At 41.7% G+C, this 17,585-nt stretch overlaps 1 protein-coding gene across 1 annotated transcript; it reads right to left on the reverse strand.

Annotated features, from left to right (window-relative positions):
* Window positions 1-3,749: 3,749 nt before the first annotated feature.
* On the reverse strand, window positions 3,750-16,465 carry MRPL39 (mitochondrial ribosomal protein L39). Its single transcript, XM_054386403.1, has 10 exons — window positions 16,414-16,465; window positions 15,715-15,921; window positions 15,229-15,368; window positions 14,415-14,514; window positions 13,121-13,188; window positions 11,727-11,839; window positions 7,999-8,064; window positions 6,615-6,768; window positions 4,885-4,932; window positions 3,750-3,839 (listed from the first exon to the last, which is right to left on the reverse strand). The coding sequence occupies exons 1-10, from the start codon at window positions 16,463-16,465 to the stop codon at window positions 3,753-3,755; spliced, it is 1,035 nt and encodes a 344-aa protein (XP_054242378.1). The 3' UTR covers window positions 3,750-3,752.
* Between the last annotated feature and the right edge of the window lie 1,120 nt (window positions 16,466-17,585).

Here is a 17,585-nt window from a genome sequence, read left to right on the forward strand (position 1 = left end):
ATCAGATCCCACTGGCAGAATTACACTGTGGTCCTGGGTTAATGAAAGATGTCAGCTGAACAACAGATCACACACAAAAAAAAACCAAACAAAAAACAACCACAAACAAACAAAACCAAAAAGTCCCCACAAATAAAAATTAATTAAACAGAAACCCCCACAAAACCAAACCAACCCACCCATAGTTTCTCAGTTACTGTGTGAAGACATGGGCTGTACTTCAAAGATGTGTTGTATTTAACAGGAAACTCAATCAAAGGTGATAGGCTGTTATCATAACGACACACTCCAAACTTCACTCTATGCCAGTAAATCTAAATAGCTGAATCACAGAATATTAGGGGTTGAGAGGGACCTCAAGAGGTCATCAGGTCCAACCCCCATGCCAAAGCAGGATAAGCTAGGGCAGGCCACACAGGAAGACATCCAGGTTGGCTTTGAAAGTCCCAGTGAAAGAAACTCCACAACATCTCTGGGAGGTCTCCTCTGGAGAAACTTCTTCACTGTGAGGGTGATGAAGCAGTGGAACAGGCTGCCCAGATTTACTGGCATGCAGCAAAGTTTGGAGCCTGTCAGTATGATGAAGATTGCCCTCAGAGCAGAAATTCATAGGAGCAAGCCAGGTACTACACATTGGCCACAACAACCGTATGCAGAGCTACAGGCTGGGGACAGAGTGGCTGGAAAGAGGCCAAGCAGGACCTGTGGGTACTGGTTGACAGAAGGCTGAACATGAGCCAGCAGTGTGCCCAGGTGGCCAAGAAGGTCAATGGCATCCTGGCCTGCATCAGGAATAGTGTGGCCAGCAGTGCCCCTGTACTCAGCACTGGTTAGACCACACCTTGAGTACTGTATCCAGTTCTGGGCCCCTCAATTCAAGATGTTGAGTTGCTCGAATGTGTCCAGAGAAGGGCAACAAGGCTGGTGAGGGGTCTGGAGCACAAGCCCTATGAGGAGCTGCTGAGGGAGCTGGGGTTGTTTAGCCTGGAGAAGAGGAGGCTCAAGGAAGCCCTTATTGGTGTCTACAACTACCTGAAGGGTGGGTGTAGCCAGGTGGGGATTGGTCTCTTCTCCCAGGCAACCAGTGACAGAACAGGAGGACACAGTCTCAAGCTGTGCAAGGGGAAGTTAAGGTTTGATCTTAGAAAAAAAGTTCTTCACAGAAAGAGTGATTGCCCATTGAAATGGGCTACCCAGGGAGGTGGTGGGGTCAACGTCCCTGGAGTTGTTTAAGAAAGACTGCATGAGGCACTTAGTGCCATGGTCTAGTTGATTAGGTAGGGTTGGGCGATTGGTTGGATTTGATGATCTTGGAGGTCTCTTCCAATCTGGTTGATTTTGTGATTCTGTGATACCTTAAGCAGATTTCTGCAATTTCACTAAAAGGTACTTGTACCACCCAGCACTTCTTCGTCTGTGCTTGTTACTTAATTCAGTTAAGCTAAGCAAGATTTCCTTACCTCAATGTATTTTACTGAACTGCTACCCTGCTTTTACAACACTAGTGCCAATCAATGAGAAAGTAAGTGATGCACTTAATATTACCATAGAGAAAATATCTGCACTTCAAAAAGTAGTAATAATATCTTCTGGTATAATGACAACAGCTCTAATGAACTAGAAATGAAAACGCAAAGTGCCAGGAAGCATCATCTAACAAAACCCCCTTGTAAAATTTAATTAAGTCACCCTATTTAAATATCAAAGAATTAAAATGTGTAACAGATCTTCTAACACTGGGAATACAAGTAATAGATCACATTCCTGGTACTATTCTGAAAAAATCATCTTTAATTATATTTGTACAGCAGAAAACATTAAACTCAAAAGAACTTTTCAGTTTATGCATTCTGCTATTTTCATATTAGTAAAGCAATTACAATTACAGAGTTGTGTACTGGAATCTTTTGAACCATAAACACAACAGAGTATCTAATTTAAATTCTGGCAGGAAATCAAAATGAATAAAATAATAATCTTTGGTAACCCTTTATGAGCTTCTGAAAGGGTGATTTTTTTTTGTCTTTCCCTTCTATTTTTTTCCCCTAAAGATACTGTTTGCCTCAACTTTATATTGCAATAGGCAAAGAGCTCTGTAGAATTTCATCAGGCAGTTCCAAAAAGGAACAATCACATCAAGTCTGAAACTAGATTCTTCATAAAAGACCAGACAAGGGGTCTTAACATTGTATCAATGCCCTTTCCAAATAGCACTTCAACTACAGTCTGTAGGCCAAAATACACACTAATCACAAATGAGGCATCAGGACAGTTAACTGCCATCAACAAAAGGACAAGATTAACTTGCAAGATGAGTTATCACCAAAAAAAAATATTACCTTATTTTCCTTCCTTTTTTTAAAGTGATAGTCAAGTGGACTGAAATGTCTGATACTAGCATTATATGTATCCATGGTTTAGGTCATACAACAGAATCGTTTAGTATGGAAAAGAGCTTTAAGATCATCAGGTCCAACCACCAGCCTAACACTACCAAGACTACCGCTAAAACATGTCCCTAAGCACCACATCCACATATTTTTTAAACACCAGGGATGACAACTCAAACACTTCCCTGGGCAGGCTGTTCCAACGCTTCAGAAGCCCATCAGCAAACCTTTTCCTTATGTCCAATCTCCCTTGATGCACTTTGAGCCCATTTCCTCTCATCGTGTCACTTGCCACCTGGGAGGAGAGACCAAAACCCACCTCACCACAACATCAAGTAGTTGCAGACAGCAAGGTCTGCCATCAGCCTCCTCTTCTCCAGACTAAACAATCCCAGTTCCCTCAGCCACTTCTTGTAAGACTTATTCTCTAGACCCTTACCAGCTTTGTGGCCCTTCTCTGGACACACTCCAGCAACTCATTGACTTTGTTTTAGCGAGAGGTCCAAAACTGAACACAGGACTCAAGCTGTGGCCTCACCAGTGCTGAGTACAGGAGCACAATCACTTCCCTACTCCTGCTGGCTGCACTATTTCTCATACCAGCCAGGATGCAGTTGGCGTTCTTGGTTGGCCACCTGAACACACTGACGACCTATATTCAGTTGGCTGTCAATAAGTACCCCCAGGTCTCTCTCTGCCAGGTAGTTGAAGCCACTGTTCTGCAAGGCTGTAGAGTTACATGGGCTTGTTGTGAACGAAGTGCAGGACCCAGCATTTGGCCTTGTTGAACCTCATACAAGTGGCCTCAGCCCATCAATCCAGCCTGTCCAGGTCTCTCTAATCTTCAAGCAAATCTACACTCCTGCCCAATTTGGTGTCATGTGCAAACTTACTAAAGGAACACTCAATTCCCTTGCCCAGATCATTGATAAAGATATTAAACAAGACTGCCCCAGTACCGAGCCCTGTGGAGCACCACCTTTGACTGGCCACCAACTGGACTTAACTCCATTCACCACCACTCTTTTGGCCCAGCCATTCAGCCAGGTTTTAACCAGAGAAGCATCCACCCAGCTAAGCCATGAGCAGCCACAAACTCCAGAAGGATGCTGTGGGAGAGAGTGTCAAATGCTTTAGTAAAGTCCAGGTAAATGACATCCACAGCCTTCCCCTTATCAACTAAGCAGGTCACCTTACTGTAGAAAGAGATCAGGTTAGCCAAGCATGACTTGACTGAGCCTGACAGCCTGGTTGTCCTACATGTGCTCGGCCATAGAATTAAAATTAATTAGCCAAGACATTTTTATATGCAGCATAAATAAGTCATGTAAAAAGACACATTTTATTATGTACATTTAGAGGTTAATTTATACTGATAGTTTTTTCTTCTTCACTTCCACCTTTTGCCTCCTGATGTCCTGCTGTTTCCAAATATTTTTCTTCGGTGACCTGCAGAAACATAACAAATTCTGTTATATTTTTAAACATGGTTTAATTGTCCTTGATCCTGGAAATCATCACCTCATACTATCATTGTAACAACAAAGGACAGTCTACAAAGACAAATAGTGTCTCCAAAATTAAACAGCCTGAATGACAAAGCATCTTCAAACTAATTTCACAGAAAAATATCATGGGTTAGGCTCTGGGCACATCCCTGGCTAACAAGTTCAATAGATACATAGATTTTTTTTTTCTCCCCTGAATATATGGCTTTTTTTTCCCTCTTTTGTGCCACACAAATAAGTAAAATACTTGACCTGAACGCTCCAAAAGATGTGCTGTTTAATTCTTGTAAGTACTTCCCACATGTAAGCATATGGCTTGAAAGTCTCTGATTATATGCAGCTTTTATTTCAGAGTTCCATGTCTCTTTAAAACTTGCCTTTTGCATTTATTCGGTCACTGTAAAGCTTCTCCTAGCTAAGCACATTTCAATTTCGAAACTCTTGTTGTTTACCAGAAGTATGTTTGCAAGTAGATTTTCTTTTCCTTGTAGGTTTTAAACAGGCACAAAATAATCAAACTAGTGCATTTTATGCAGCTTACTGTAACAGCTCTCCCTTTTACTCCAGTAACTTCCACTTAGGGTCACTCAGTGGTATTAGATTTCAACCTTGCATTTACTTGTAAGAAACAACTTCATATACGTTCTCTGAAACCCATGCCAGAAAACTACTTACAATGCAAAGCCTAGGTAAGTGTAAATAAGTGTTACTCCAATTTTTAGATTTCTTATTTCATGTTCATAATTATAACAGGAAAAAATACATGATACCAATATTAACTGTAGAAATTAATTTGAAAAACAGTAATACAGTTTAAAGTGATAATTAACAACAGCTTAAGAGATTTCATGTACATCTGATTTTTCCTCACCTGTGAACATTCCCATTTCTAAAGAAATCTTCTTTCATTGATCATTCAACTTCTACTCTGCTATAGCATATCTTTATATTTGGCAATATATTGTACTTCATCACTAATAACTTACCAGCCTCTTGGATCTTTCCAGCAGTTTGTGCCACACAGTGTGGTGAGCCTGTATTAAATGTCATTAGATGACGTTACTGGAGGCCAAAAAACAATTTTTTCACATAACAGATTCTGACAAGTGTAGAGAAATGATGGCACAAAACCATAACAATCCCCAATTCAGACATTACTGCTTAAGATTTCAGTGTCCAATTTGCCCATTTTCCTTTGGAGTTCTTGAACAAAATCTGCTGATCGTATTCATTCATTGTGTGGAATCACTGAGAGGGCAAGGGACTAAAATGGGAATTAAAATCTTATGATGAGGAAGGGTGTACACAGAAATGAGGTTTAGAAACTCAGTGCCCACCTGTCCATTGAAAATTTCCCCAATGGAGACAACAGCACACGTGTGAGACCACAGGTCAAAATCGTGTAAATCAACAGAAATGGGAAAGACAACTTCTGCCTCCATTTATAGATAGTTCTGCAAGGCCGTTGCTTAACGCTGATTAGCACTAGCACTTTTCTTGTTACCATTAATTTCTACTTTGGAATTTCTGCTTTGATTTCTACTCTATATTCACAAGTATAAAATCAAAGTTCTGCACTTCACTGAATCACAGAATGGAAGGATTTGTAAAGGATCTCTGGGGACCATCTAGTCCAACATCCCTGCTAAAGCAGGTTCACCTACATCAGGTTCCACAGGAACACAACCAGGCAGGTTTTGAAAGTTTCCAGAGAAAGTTTCCACAGCCTCTCTAGGCAGTCTGTGCTCCATTACACTCAAAGAAAGATTTTCTTTCTGTTCAGGTGGAGCTTCCTGTACTCTAGTTTGTGCCCACTGTCCCTTGTCCTACCACTGGGCACCACTGGAAAGAATCTGACCCCATCCTGTTGGCACCCACCTTTAGATATTTATAAGCATTAATGCGATCCCCTATCCCTCTTCTCTTTTCCCAGCTAAACAGACCCAGGTCTCTGAGCCCCTCCTTTTAAGGGAGGTGCTCCAGTCTTTTCATCATCTTTGTATCCTTCCATTGCACTCTCTTCAGTAGCAGCCAGTCTCTCCAAATGGGAAGCTCAGGACTGGTCACAGTATTCCAGATATGACCTCACTAGGGCAAAATAGAGGAAGAGGAGAACCTCCCTCAACCTGCTGGTCACACTCAGAGTACCCCATGATACCATTGACCTTCTTGGACACAAAAGCACACTGCTAACTTACGGGTAACCTTTTGTTCTACCAGAACTCTCAGATCCTTCTCCACAGAGCTGCTTCCAGCAGGACAATCCCTAACCTGTGCTGGTGCATGGGGTTACTCCTCCCCAGGTGCAGGACTCTACACATGCTTTTGTTGAATTTACAACATATGCCACTTACTCGTTGTATCTGAGTGGACACTGCCAGCAGCCTCAGTTACAGAAGATTACCATGAACAACGAATTAAGGAAAGCTGAATACAATAGCCATGCAGAAACTGCACATCTAAAATAACCTTTCAGCAGTAAAAGATAACATCAAGGGCCCTCTGATGCAAACTTTTCTAGTTCTGATTTCACATCCAGAATAGTTCCAGGAAATTGAGTCCCAAATATCCAACCTAAGTCATCTGCATTGGCTTTCCCTTTCCCCTACTGTTCTCAGCTCTGAATTAGGCTCAGCTAACAGCACAACAGGTAATAAAGATCAGAAAGCAAGCCCTAAATTAGAGAAGGAAAACCTGTAGAAAATGGATTCATTACCTTCAAATGGATTGGCAGGGACACACCCTGGAACCTTCTCATCAATTCGGATTGGTTAGTCTGAAGATTATGGGCTGCTGTTATCTCATATTGGAAACAGAAACTTGTCCTTGGAATATGAGGGCCTTCAGTAACATCTACAAAGTCACCAAACCTGATAAAAGGAAAAAACAACCCTGTATCAAATACACTCAGAGAGAAGTACAAGCCTATTGTTTTTTGTTTGATTAGTAAATTCTTATCTAGAGAGCAGATGAAAGAAAATCCACACAAATCTCAAACCAAATCTAAACAAATCCCCAGTTCATAATTTCTAAGTTTCTCAATGTAAAGTACATGTCACTCAATTTCCTAAAATGAAATTATTAAATTTAAAGCTCAGGTCTCAACAGATGATCCTAGGTTTAACAAATCTTTAAAATTATATTGGCTTTTTAAGTGGGATAACTCCATCATTCACCAGAAATAGACTTCTCTCCAAAATCACACATTTTCCATAGTACAGCATTTACAACTTGCACAGGCATTTCCCTTCCAGGTTTTGGAAAACTGCAAATCATTTAAGAAAAGTGAGACAAAAAGATGTGCAGCAAAAGAATATTCAGAACTTCTCCCAGAAACCAATAGGTAAGGTGAGCCCATTTTCCCTCTTGTTAAGCAAACTAAGGACAAGGGACAGAGGAACAACAGAAATGACATTATTCTAAAATTTCAGGAATCATCACTGCAAAGACATCTGTTTCTTTAGAGAGATGTGAACTCCAAAATCAAATGCAGAACAATTTAGACATCTAGAAAACATTCAGTTTTCTAGAACATCCTACACTAGCCTAAGCTAATTACAATGCAAGCTTCCTGCCTCCAGCCAAAGAACATATAAATCTTATAAACTGTATTCCAGGAGCCAGCTCCATTCTCATCTCTATCACTACAAGGCAGTGACTTGCCAGTTAGGAAGATCTTGAAACTTTGGAAGAAAAATCCGCTATACAATGCTAACTCTTGTTTTCAAACATGTTTTTGGTTCCTAGTTTATTTAACCTGACAAGCTCTAGCGGTTTATTTAGATTTTACGTAAAAGCATTTAAAGCAGTAAGACCTCTCTGGCATTTACCACTTTTAACATAACAAGATACAGAAATATAGTGAGATCCCCCAAGTTTAAGTTAAATATCAAAAAACAATGGTTGTGTGAAAAAAAAATAAAAATAGGAGGAAAAAAGATATCATCCAAGCAACAAAAGAGACTATAAACAGCAATGAAAACAAGTGTTTTCTAAACAGAAAATCATCACAAATAACTTATTCTTCACTGCTGCAGAGTATTTGCAATATAGTCAAACCTTTCACTAAATAATTACAGAATGAGAATTCATTTGCTCACCTGTGTAATGTTACAGTTCCATCCTTACTCTGAGAAGCTTTCCTTTCTATCATCTCCATTTTGTATCTGAAGACAAAAAAAGAATTAAAAAACCCTCAGCTTTAATACCTAGTTCTTATAATGCTTAAGAGATTGATTTAAGAAACATTCTTAAAACTCAAACTTGTATTTATGTGAGCTTTGAAACAAGTTTAAATCCTTGATTTCGTATAACATGGATTGGCATGTCACAGACTGTCAGTTTAACCTCAGTTCCTGGAGAAATTACAAAGTAGATTATACTGAACCAATCACAGAATCAATCTGATTGGAACAGCCCCCAAAGATCATCCATATTGTGTACTACTGAAAGGCATTTAAAGACTAATGCACCCATCAGGCACAGCCAACATGGGTTCACAAAGGGGAAGTCTTGGTTAACTAATTTGATGTTCTTCTGTGATAAAGTAACCCACCTAGGGGATGAAGGGAAGGTGATAGATGTAGTCTTTATTCTGACTTTTAGTAAGGCTTTTGATATTGTCCCTCACAGCATCCTTCCAGACAATTTGTTCAGTCATGGGATGAGTGGGCTCACATTGTGCTGGGTGAAGAACTGGCTGAAGAGCAGGGCTCAAAGAGTTGTAGTGAATGGGTTTACATCTGGCTGGTGACCAGTCACCTCCGGGCGTAATTCTAGGGACAGTTCAAAGGCTGTGGATGTAGTCTACCTGGACTTCAGCAAGGCCTTTGACACAGTTCCCCACAGCACACTCCTGGCCAAGCTGGCAGCCCGTGGCTTGGACAGGAGCACTCTGCACAGCATTAGCAACTGGCTGGAGGGCTGAGCCCAGAGAGTGGTGGTGAATGGTGCCACATCCAGCTGGAGGCCAGTCACTAGTGGTGTCCCCCAGGGATCAGTTCTGGGCCCCATCCTGTTCAATATCTTTATTGATGATCTGGATGAGAGGATTGAGTCCATCATCAGTAAATATGTAGATGACACCAAGCTGGGAGCAGGTGTTGATCTGTTAGAAGGTAGAAGGGCTCTGCAGAGGGACCTTGGCAGGCTGGGCAGATGGTCAGAGTCCAACAGGATGGCATTCAACAAATCCAAGTGCTGGGTGCTGCACTTTGGCTACAACAACCCCATGCAGAGCTACAGGCTGGGGTCAGAGTGGCTGGAGAGCAGCCAGGCAGAAAGGGACCTGGGGGTATTGATTGACAGCAGCTGAACATGAGCCAGCAGTGTGCCCAGGTGGCCAAGAAGGCCAATGCCATCCTGGCCTGCATCAGGAATAGTGTGGCCAGCAGGAGCAGGGAGGTCATTGTGCCCCTGTACTCAGCACTGGTTAGGCCACACCTCGAGTACTGTGTCCAGTTCTGGGCCCCTCAATTCAAGATGTTGAGTTGCTCGAATGTGTCCAGAGAAGGGCAACAAGGCTGGTGAGGGGTCTGGAACACAAGCCCTATGAGGAGAGGCTGAAGGAGCTGGGGTTGTTTAGCCTGGAGAAGAGGAGGCTCAAGGGAGACCTTATTGCTGTCTACAACCACCTGAAGGGAGGTTGTAGCCAGGAGGGGTTTGGTCTCTTCTCCCAGGCAACCAGTGACAGAACAAGAGGACACAGTCTCAGGCTGTGGAAGGGGAGGTTTAGGCTGGAGGTGAGGAGAAAGTTCTTCATGGAGAGAGGTGTTAGACGTTGGAATGTGCTGCCCAAGGAGGTGGTAGAGTCACCATCCCTAGAGGTGTTCAAGAGAGGATTGGACGTGGCACTTGGTCACATGGTTTAGTGGTCATGAGGTCTTGGGTGACAGGTTGGACTTTGATGATCCTTGAGGTCTTTTCCAACCTTATTGATTCTGTGATTCTGTGATATGGATGCAGGAGTTGAATTCACCATCAACAATTTTGCTGAGGATACCAAACTCAGAGGTACTGCTGACTGTCTTGAAGACCTTGAGGGATCTAGATAACTTAGAGTGTAGGGCAATCATCAACAGCATGAAATTTAACAAGTCCAGTGCTGGATTCTGTGCCTAGGACAGAACAATGCTGGGGAGAAATATAAACTGGAAGAGCAAGTGGCTGGAGAACAGTCCTGCAGAAAGAGACCTGAGGGTGCTGATTGACAGCAGTTTCGACAGAAGTTGCAACAGGAGTCAGCTGTATGTCCTGGCAGCTAGGAGGGCAAACTGCACCCAGGGATACATCAAACACAGTATAAGCAGCTGGTCAAAAGAGGTGACTATCCTGCTGTATTGAGCGTTCGTGTGGCCTCACCTCACGTACTGTGTGCAGTGCTGGGCTCTACAATTTAAGAAGGATGTGAAGGTCCTTGAATGCATCCAAAGGAGAACAGAAAGATGTTGAATGGGCTGGAAGGAATGTCCTCTGGGAGTGGCTAAGGACTTCAGGCTTGTCTAGTTCAGAGAAAAGAATCCTGAGGGTTGACCTTATCACTCTCTACAGCTTCCTGAGGAGGAAAAGTGAAGAGGGAGGTAATGATCTCTTCTCTCTGATATCCACTGAACGGGAAACATAGCAGTAGTTCAAAGCTGCACCAGAGGAGGTTGGGACTGAATACTAGGAATCACTTCTTCACCAAGTGGTCAAACCCTTGAACAGTCTTCCTAGAAAGGTAGTCAATGCACCATGGCTGAAAATGTTTAAGAGGCATCTGTCAGTCCTGAATTGGTCAGGCAGTTGAAATAGATGATTGCTGTAGGTCTCTTCCAACTGAAATAGTCCTATTCTATTCTGCTCTACATATATGCTATAGGAAAGCCATGCTCTCTTTGCAGAGTTTTATTGAGAAATACAAAATGAATCTACTACTTTGAACGAAAATGAAGACTGTTTTCAAGCCACATGTAAGACTAGAAGACACTATCACATCACCTAAACTGATTTTATATAATGTATGGTCCTTGACAGCTGGTCCAATACAAAACAAAGTGTTCTCTGCAGTTTCTACACACAAATACATATATAATATCTAAAGCTACTATCAAAACCAAGCTCCCACCTGCTGTCAATGCTTGCCAGCCAACACAGTGATAGTATGTCACATTACTATCATCTTTATTATTAGGCTAAAAAATATAGTCACGCTTTGCAGCTTGAGCTTTAGTGTAGTTTTATATTGTTTCACAACATGATAATGTATCACTTCCTCCACATTTTTCCGACCACCAAAAAACTATGGACTAGAGAAATTTTTGCCCCAAACTTTACTTAAGTGAGGTTTTTTCAGCAAAGAAGACAGGAGTGTTTTGAGCAAGCCTTCTTCTATAGCACAGGTCTGAGTATTTTACCCATTGCACAGCTCAAAAACTGCCTATAATCAAATATTTAAATGAAGATATCAAGATATGGCAAATCTAAATTTCTCCAAATATGGAAGCATTTCAGCAAAGGCTAAGAGTAACCAGCAGACCAAGTCTAGCCACCAGAGCTTCAATTTAGAAGCAGTGAAATTCTGAAGCTCACTGTTAAATACAGAAGTCTAGTCTTCCCATTTGTCACAAAACCATCCAGTAAACATGCCTGCTGCTGGCTGCTAGAATGAATATTAAACATTAAATTAGGAAGTGTGTCAAAAGGAAGAGAGACATGTTCATTCAGAGCAGTGGGAGAAGTGATGACTGCAGTAAGAGGCTACATTTTATTTTAAACTTACAAAATCAAGCAGATATTTAAATTAATTTCTAATCGCCTTTCTAAAGGAAAGGCAAACTCATACACTTACTTGTTATGCTGAAACATTTCATGTGCCACTTTCGCTTCAACATGCAGTGTTTCAAATGGCAAGTCTTTATGAATTAGCTTTCCAGCATCCTTTGTAAGAGAACGGAAGTTGTCCTAAAACATAAAAAACTGTTAAAACTCTTTCACAGCTGCAGTGCATAAAGAGCACTAAGTATCAGTCAAAATGAGAATCATCTACCAGAAACCCTAAACATAGGAATATTGCTGTAGGACTGTAACTCTTGCTATCTATCAGCAACAGATTGCTAAAGATCATCACTATTCAAATTGACTGATTCAATGCTCAGTCAAATCAATAAGCATTTTTCCATCACAAACAATACATATTCATTGGAATAGAACTCCTCAGGTTGTCCCAACACAATATATATACACAGAGCCTTGCTACTGTTAAACCTTACTCTGTGTATCCCAGAGCTGTAACTCCTCTTATAAATTACCTCTACTGTGATGGAAATCAAAGGAAAAAAATAGTACTGAATAATTGAGAAATAGAAATTGGCCATCTTGGGCCAAAATGCAAAAATCTGCATACTCAGATTTATTGATAAATAAGAAATAGTTATTCAGAGAATTTACATTTATAGTGCAATGTAGAAAATACTTCACACTAAATTACTTCAAATACAAGAACATATTGAAGAAAAATTCTCCACTGTGTGATGACTGCTTTGTTAGCTATAAACACCTCTGCTGATATTTGGGCATGAGAACAAGAATAGTCAAGTAAAACACTTGTGATCACACCAGCTACCAAGTAAGGTTATGAGACTTAGAGGGTTTATTTACTGAAGAGTATGAAACATAAGCAAGCTGTTAAATAGAGCTTAACGTTCTACATTATGTAGAACGTGCCCACAGTTCTTTTACAACAATAAACTGATGATGTTGTAAATAACTAGATGAAAACATAGGTATTACACACCTTTTTTATTTTCTACTCACACAAAGACTACCGTTGCATCTACATTAACAGGCAAAATCAGCTGAGGAGCAGATCTGTATAGTAACAAAGATGGCACTGAAGTCCCAACAGCCACATCAACAGTTTTTGGAATTGTATTTCAAACTAGAACTTAGTCTAGCCCCACAGACCTAAAACCTCTAAGCATCTGAAGGACAGCTCAAGGCTTCATTTCATCTGAAATGAAAACAGTCTGTGTCCTCTAAGAGCACTCTGCAATGAGAGCCAGAATGTGGTAAATGCAGAGAATAGTTTCCAAAGAGTACAGATGACCTAAGAAAGATAATAGTACTAGCTATGGTCAATAAAAAGAAAAAAAAAATCACTATCCCCGCTCCCTCATTAAAAAAGAACCACTGGACAAGCATGCAAGCTATCTAACCTTTCAGGCAAGAAGTTACTGTGCTTACATTTGTTGGTTTCCAGTCATTCAGTCTGTTGTCCAAAATTACATCATAACAGAAAGCTCCAGAGATCACTGCAATTCCAAAGAGAAAAATATTCATGTTTGCAACAAAGAATGTTTCACTGTCATAATTTATTCTGTTTTTTATATATATGTATATATATATCAAAATGAATGAGAAGAAAACCAGAATTATCTCAAGAAATTCACCACAAAATGTAAGTTTTCACCTGTGATTGTACAGTCAAATGGCAGATTAAACCTGTATCTTTTTCATTTCACTAAACAAGAAAGTAATTTGAAATGAGTTTTAATGTAAGGTCAATGTAACACAACTCCATTAATATAACACTAAAAAACTTTGAAAACATTTCACAATTTTTTCTTTTGCACACGTGATACGCTAAAAGGAATTTTGCACTATGAAGTTGTAATAGAGAAATCAGACAATATCAGAGCTGAAGTAAAATGTTTACACGTGAGGTAAGAATGGGACAAATGTCTGAAAAGGGCAACACAAATTTCTGCGACAGTTGTTTGAATGCTCTGTGTGTCAATTTATTCAATTACTACCATCTTAGAAATCAATCTTATGAACACAGTAAACTCACATTACTTCTATGTATACACTGTACTGATATAGGTCAGCATATGCGAGATTATTCTAAATCCTTATGGAACTGAAATATCTACTCTATACTCAGCAATCAAGACAAATGCTGAAAACTGATGACAATGGAATCAATTGTAGGAAGACTCCACATGAACAGCAACCAGCCTTCTCACATATCAAATTCATAACCACACAGGCATTCTTATTTAAATAGCTTCCCTTCTTGTGCATTTTCTCACTTTTGTAAATCTCAAACCAGGCCACAGATGAGAAAAAGTTGTTACTAACCCTGTCTGTACTTCAATAATCTTCCAACCTGATGAATACATGGTTATTTTCAATAACTCAAGTGCTCACAGGTTTATGTAATTAGGGTAAATTTCACAGAAACACATCACTTCTTCTAAATACCTTCCTCATGTAACTTCACAATGAAAAGGTTGTGTCGTTTTGTGGCATACTCTAGCTATGAAATCCTGAGTGGTCTGAAACCAGTTGCCACACAGATCAATTTTCTGTACTTTGGAACAAAATTGCTTTCAGTGTGATTACTATAAATTAAAGGCTACAACAACAGCACATAATATGCAGATCAATGCTGTGTGCCTTTGTTTGGTAACACCATTAGACACTTGCTTAAGAAGCAGCAAAAGACAAGACAATCCATATAAAGGACTCAGATCACCTGGCACTTCTGGAGCTTTAACCAGACTCACTGAGTATTCATCCTTGAACGCCCGCTTTAAGACACATGCCATGATCATGGCACAGGAACGCCAGTAGGCCTATAGAGAGAAGTTCAAAAGCACAGATTTATTATGTAGAAGCTAACCCACAGCAGGTGAACACCAGCTCCTTATTCCAAATGGATATCAACATTTAACAGAATGACACACAAATCTAGCTGTCAACACAAGCATTACTTTCTTTAGTAACTGAAATCTTCTACTGAACATGATTATCCATACAGAATCAATTGAAAAAAAAATTAAAAAAATCTACCACAACTGTACTTCAAATGCAGACCAGATCTTCCCTGGAGGTATTTAAATCTGACAGTTCTCTTTAATATCTTTATCAATGATCTGGATGAGGGAAATGAGCGCGCCCTCTAAATCTGCAGACAACATTAAACTGTGAGTGTTGATCTGCTCAAGGGTAGGAAGGCTCTGCAAAGGAATCTGGACAGGATGGATCAATGGGACAAGATCAGTCAGACTCCATGATCTTAGAGGTCTTTTCCCACCAAAACAATCCTAGAGTTCTATAAAATCATAGAATAACACAAGCATATCGGTTGCAAGGGAGGCCCACACATCACCCATCCTGCACTCTGGTCCAGCTAATGACAACCACGAAGAGCCAAACAACTACTAAAAACATCTGAAATTCAACAACAACAAAATTCAAGAAAGTAGATGGACATGGCACTGAAAGAGTCATAAGAAATCAAGTGGTCATAATCAGGGTTGTGTACAATGGGAAAGATACAGACTTACCTTGTTTACTTCATCTGGATCTTCATCTTTGAAAGTAAGGAACTGAATTTCACATGATTTAGTTAAGGGTCTGTACATATCCCAAACTTCACCATCTACAAGAGCTAGAACAGACTTCTTGCAATGCCATTCACTTAAGTCTAACGAGAGTAAAACAGTATTACACAGTTATTAATCGTATTTCTCAATCAGTAGTTTAGAATCCTGCTTTGTAAGAACAGTTATCTATCAAAACGTTTTGTAAATGACTTGGAAAGACAAGCTGCTAACAAAGCCTACAAAAAAATAGTTGTTTCTGTTAATTCATTTTAGTACAGATGCATTTTAAATTCACCAAACACTAATATTTTTAACGCATGTCTGTTATCTTGGTCACTTAAATGTCAGTAACATTAACATTTCAAACTGAGGTGACAAGTACTTCAACTAGTGGCATGATTTTTATAGTCAGTAGCCCAGCATTAGTTGAAGAATCCATTCACTTACGCATGGCACAATTGTATGGAGTAGACAAAGCTTTGTTCATTACAAACACACTGCCAGGGTGCGATTTCCCTTTGTATTTTACTTCGATTTTCTCAATTCGTGGATAAAGAGACAACTGCCTCTCTTTCTCCTTGGTGAAGAGCTCATTACGCATCTGAATCACTTCATCTGATGTCAGGCGTGATACAGCTGGTGTGCTGATGAACCCTGGTAAAAGGAATGATCTAAAATAAGCAATAAGAAGTCTTTAAAGCCTCTGTACAAGATGTTTAGTTTAAAGAAAGGAAGACATGCCACTAAACTGCTAATCCACCTGTCTTTCTCAACACGCACAAGGTGAGCAGCTGTCACTGACCACCCACTATAGGTCCCTGCAATGCCTGCACTGAGTCGAAACAGAAAACCCCGAAGCAACGAAAGTTTAATGATGTCCTCCGGCTGCAAAGACCCGTCTCTCAGATAGGCCCCTGCGTTCCGCGCCCACTCAGCACTACCGTACCCAAGCCTTCGTCCCGCGCAGGGAAAGCGGCCGCCACGCTCCGGCGCGCACCTACAGCGGCTCATTGCGCGGCCAGGCCCGGCCGCCCCAAGCCAGGTACCTCAGAAGTAATGGCACAGAACGAGCCTGAAGCCAGCGCGGCCCCGTGCCCATCCGGAGTCCCACCACGCCCGCCCCCCGCCCGACTCGCCGCCACTCACGGCGCCTCTCCTGCCCGCCCCGCAAGCAGCGGGTCACCCAGCGCGCCGCCATATTCCGGCCAAGTGCCGCCACCGCGGTGCCTCCTTCCCTGGCTCGGCCGGAAACAGAAGCGCCGATGATGCGGTTCCGCCCGCCGCTCTACTGTCGGCCGCCAGGCGGCGACAGGGACTAGGGAGCAGAGCGGAGCCTGCGAAGCAGCTGCGGCGGCTGGGGCCGCGAAACGGCCGGCGGCGGGCAGCCCGCGGCGGGACAGCTCGCAGCGGGACAGCTCGCAGCAATGCCGGGAGCTGGCCCGCCTTGCTCGCGGCTTCTCAGTCTCTCTTCAAAGGCCTCATGAATCTATGCTAAAGCACTTGGAGGACAGGAGGTTGATTCGAATGTCCAGATGGAAGCAGGTGACAAGTGGTGCCCCTCAGGGGCCCATACTGGGACCAGTGCTTTTTAATGTCTTCATCAATGTTGTGGACAGTGGGATCAAGTGCACTCACGTCAAGTTTGCTGATGATACCAAGTCTGAAGGACGAGATGGCATCCACAGGGACCTAGACAGGGTAGAGACGTGGGCTCGGGAGATCCTTATGAGGTTCAATACGGCAAAGTGCAAGGTCCATCACCTGGGTTAGGGCAATTGTTGTTATCAGTATAGGTTGGGGGATGACAAGATTGAGAGCAGCCCTGCAGAAAAAGACTTGAGGGTACTGGTGGATGAAAAGCTGGACATGAGTCAGCAATGTGCACTCACAGCCCAGAAGGCAAACTGTATTTGGGTTGCATCAAAAGAAGCACGGCCAGCGGACTGAGAGGTGATTCCATCACTCTGCTCTTGTGAGATCTCACCAGCACTGCTGTGTCCAGCTCTGGAGTCTTCAACACAGGAAGGACATGGGCCTGCTGGAGTGGGTCCAGAGGAGAACTACAAAGATGATCAGAGGTCTGGAGCACCTCTCCTGTGAAGACAGACTGGGAGAGTTGGCATTATTTAGCCAGGAGAAGGCAAGGCTCTGGGAAGACCTTATGAGACCTTGTAGTGACCTTCCACTACCTGAAAGGGGCATGTTTAGAAGGGCATGTGGCAGTAGGATGAGGGCAAATGGTTTTAAACTGAAGCAGGGTAGATTTAGATTGGACATAAGGAGGTAGTTCTTCACAATTAGGGCAATGAAATACTGGA

The sequence above is a fragment of the Indicator indicator genome, chromosome 1, assembly GCF_027791375.1.
Source record: "Indicator indicator isolate 239-I01 chromosome 1, UM_Iind_1.1, whole genome shotgun sequence".
NCBI classification, from domain to species: Eukaryota; Metazoa; Chordata; class Aves; order Piciformes; family Indicatoridae; genus Indicator; species Indicator indicator.

Excerpts from the sequence above, each read along its gene's own strand:
- MRPL39 (XM_054386403.1), bottom strand. The coding sequence starts at position 16,465 with ATGGCGGCGCGCTGGGTGACCCGCTGCTTGCGGGGCGGGCAGGAGAGG. Across the intron at positions 15,369-15,714 it reads TCCATACAATTGTGCCATGC|ACTTAAGTGAATGGCATTGC; the intron begins GTAAGTGAATGG and ends TACTCTCGTTAG. Across the intron at positions 14,515-15,228 it reads ATCCAGATGAAGTAAACAAG|GCCTACTGGCGTTCCTGTGC; the intron begins GTAAGTCTGTAT and ends TTCTCTCTATAG.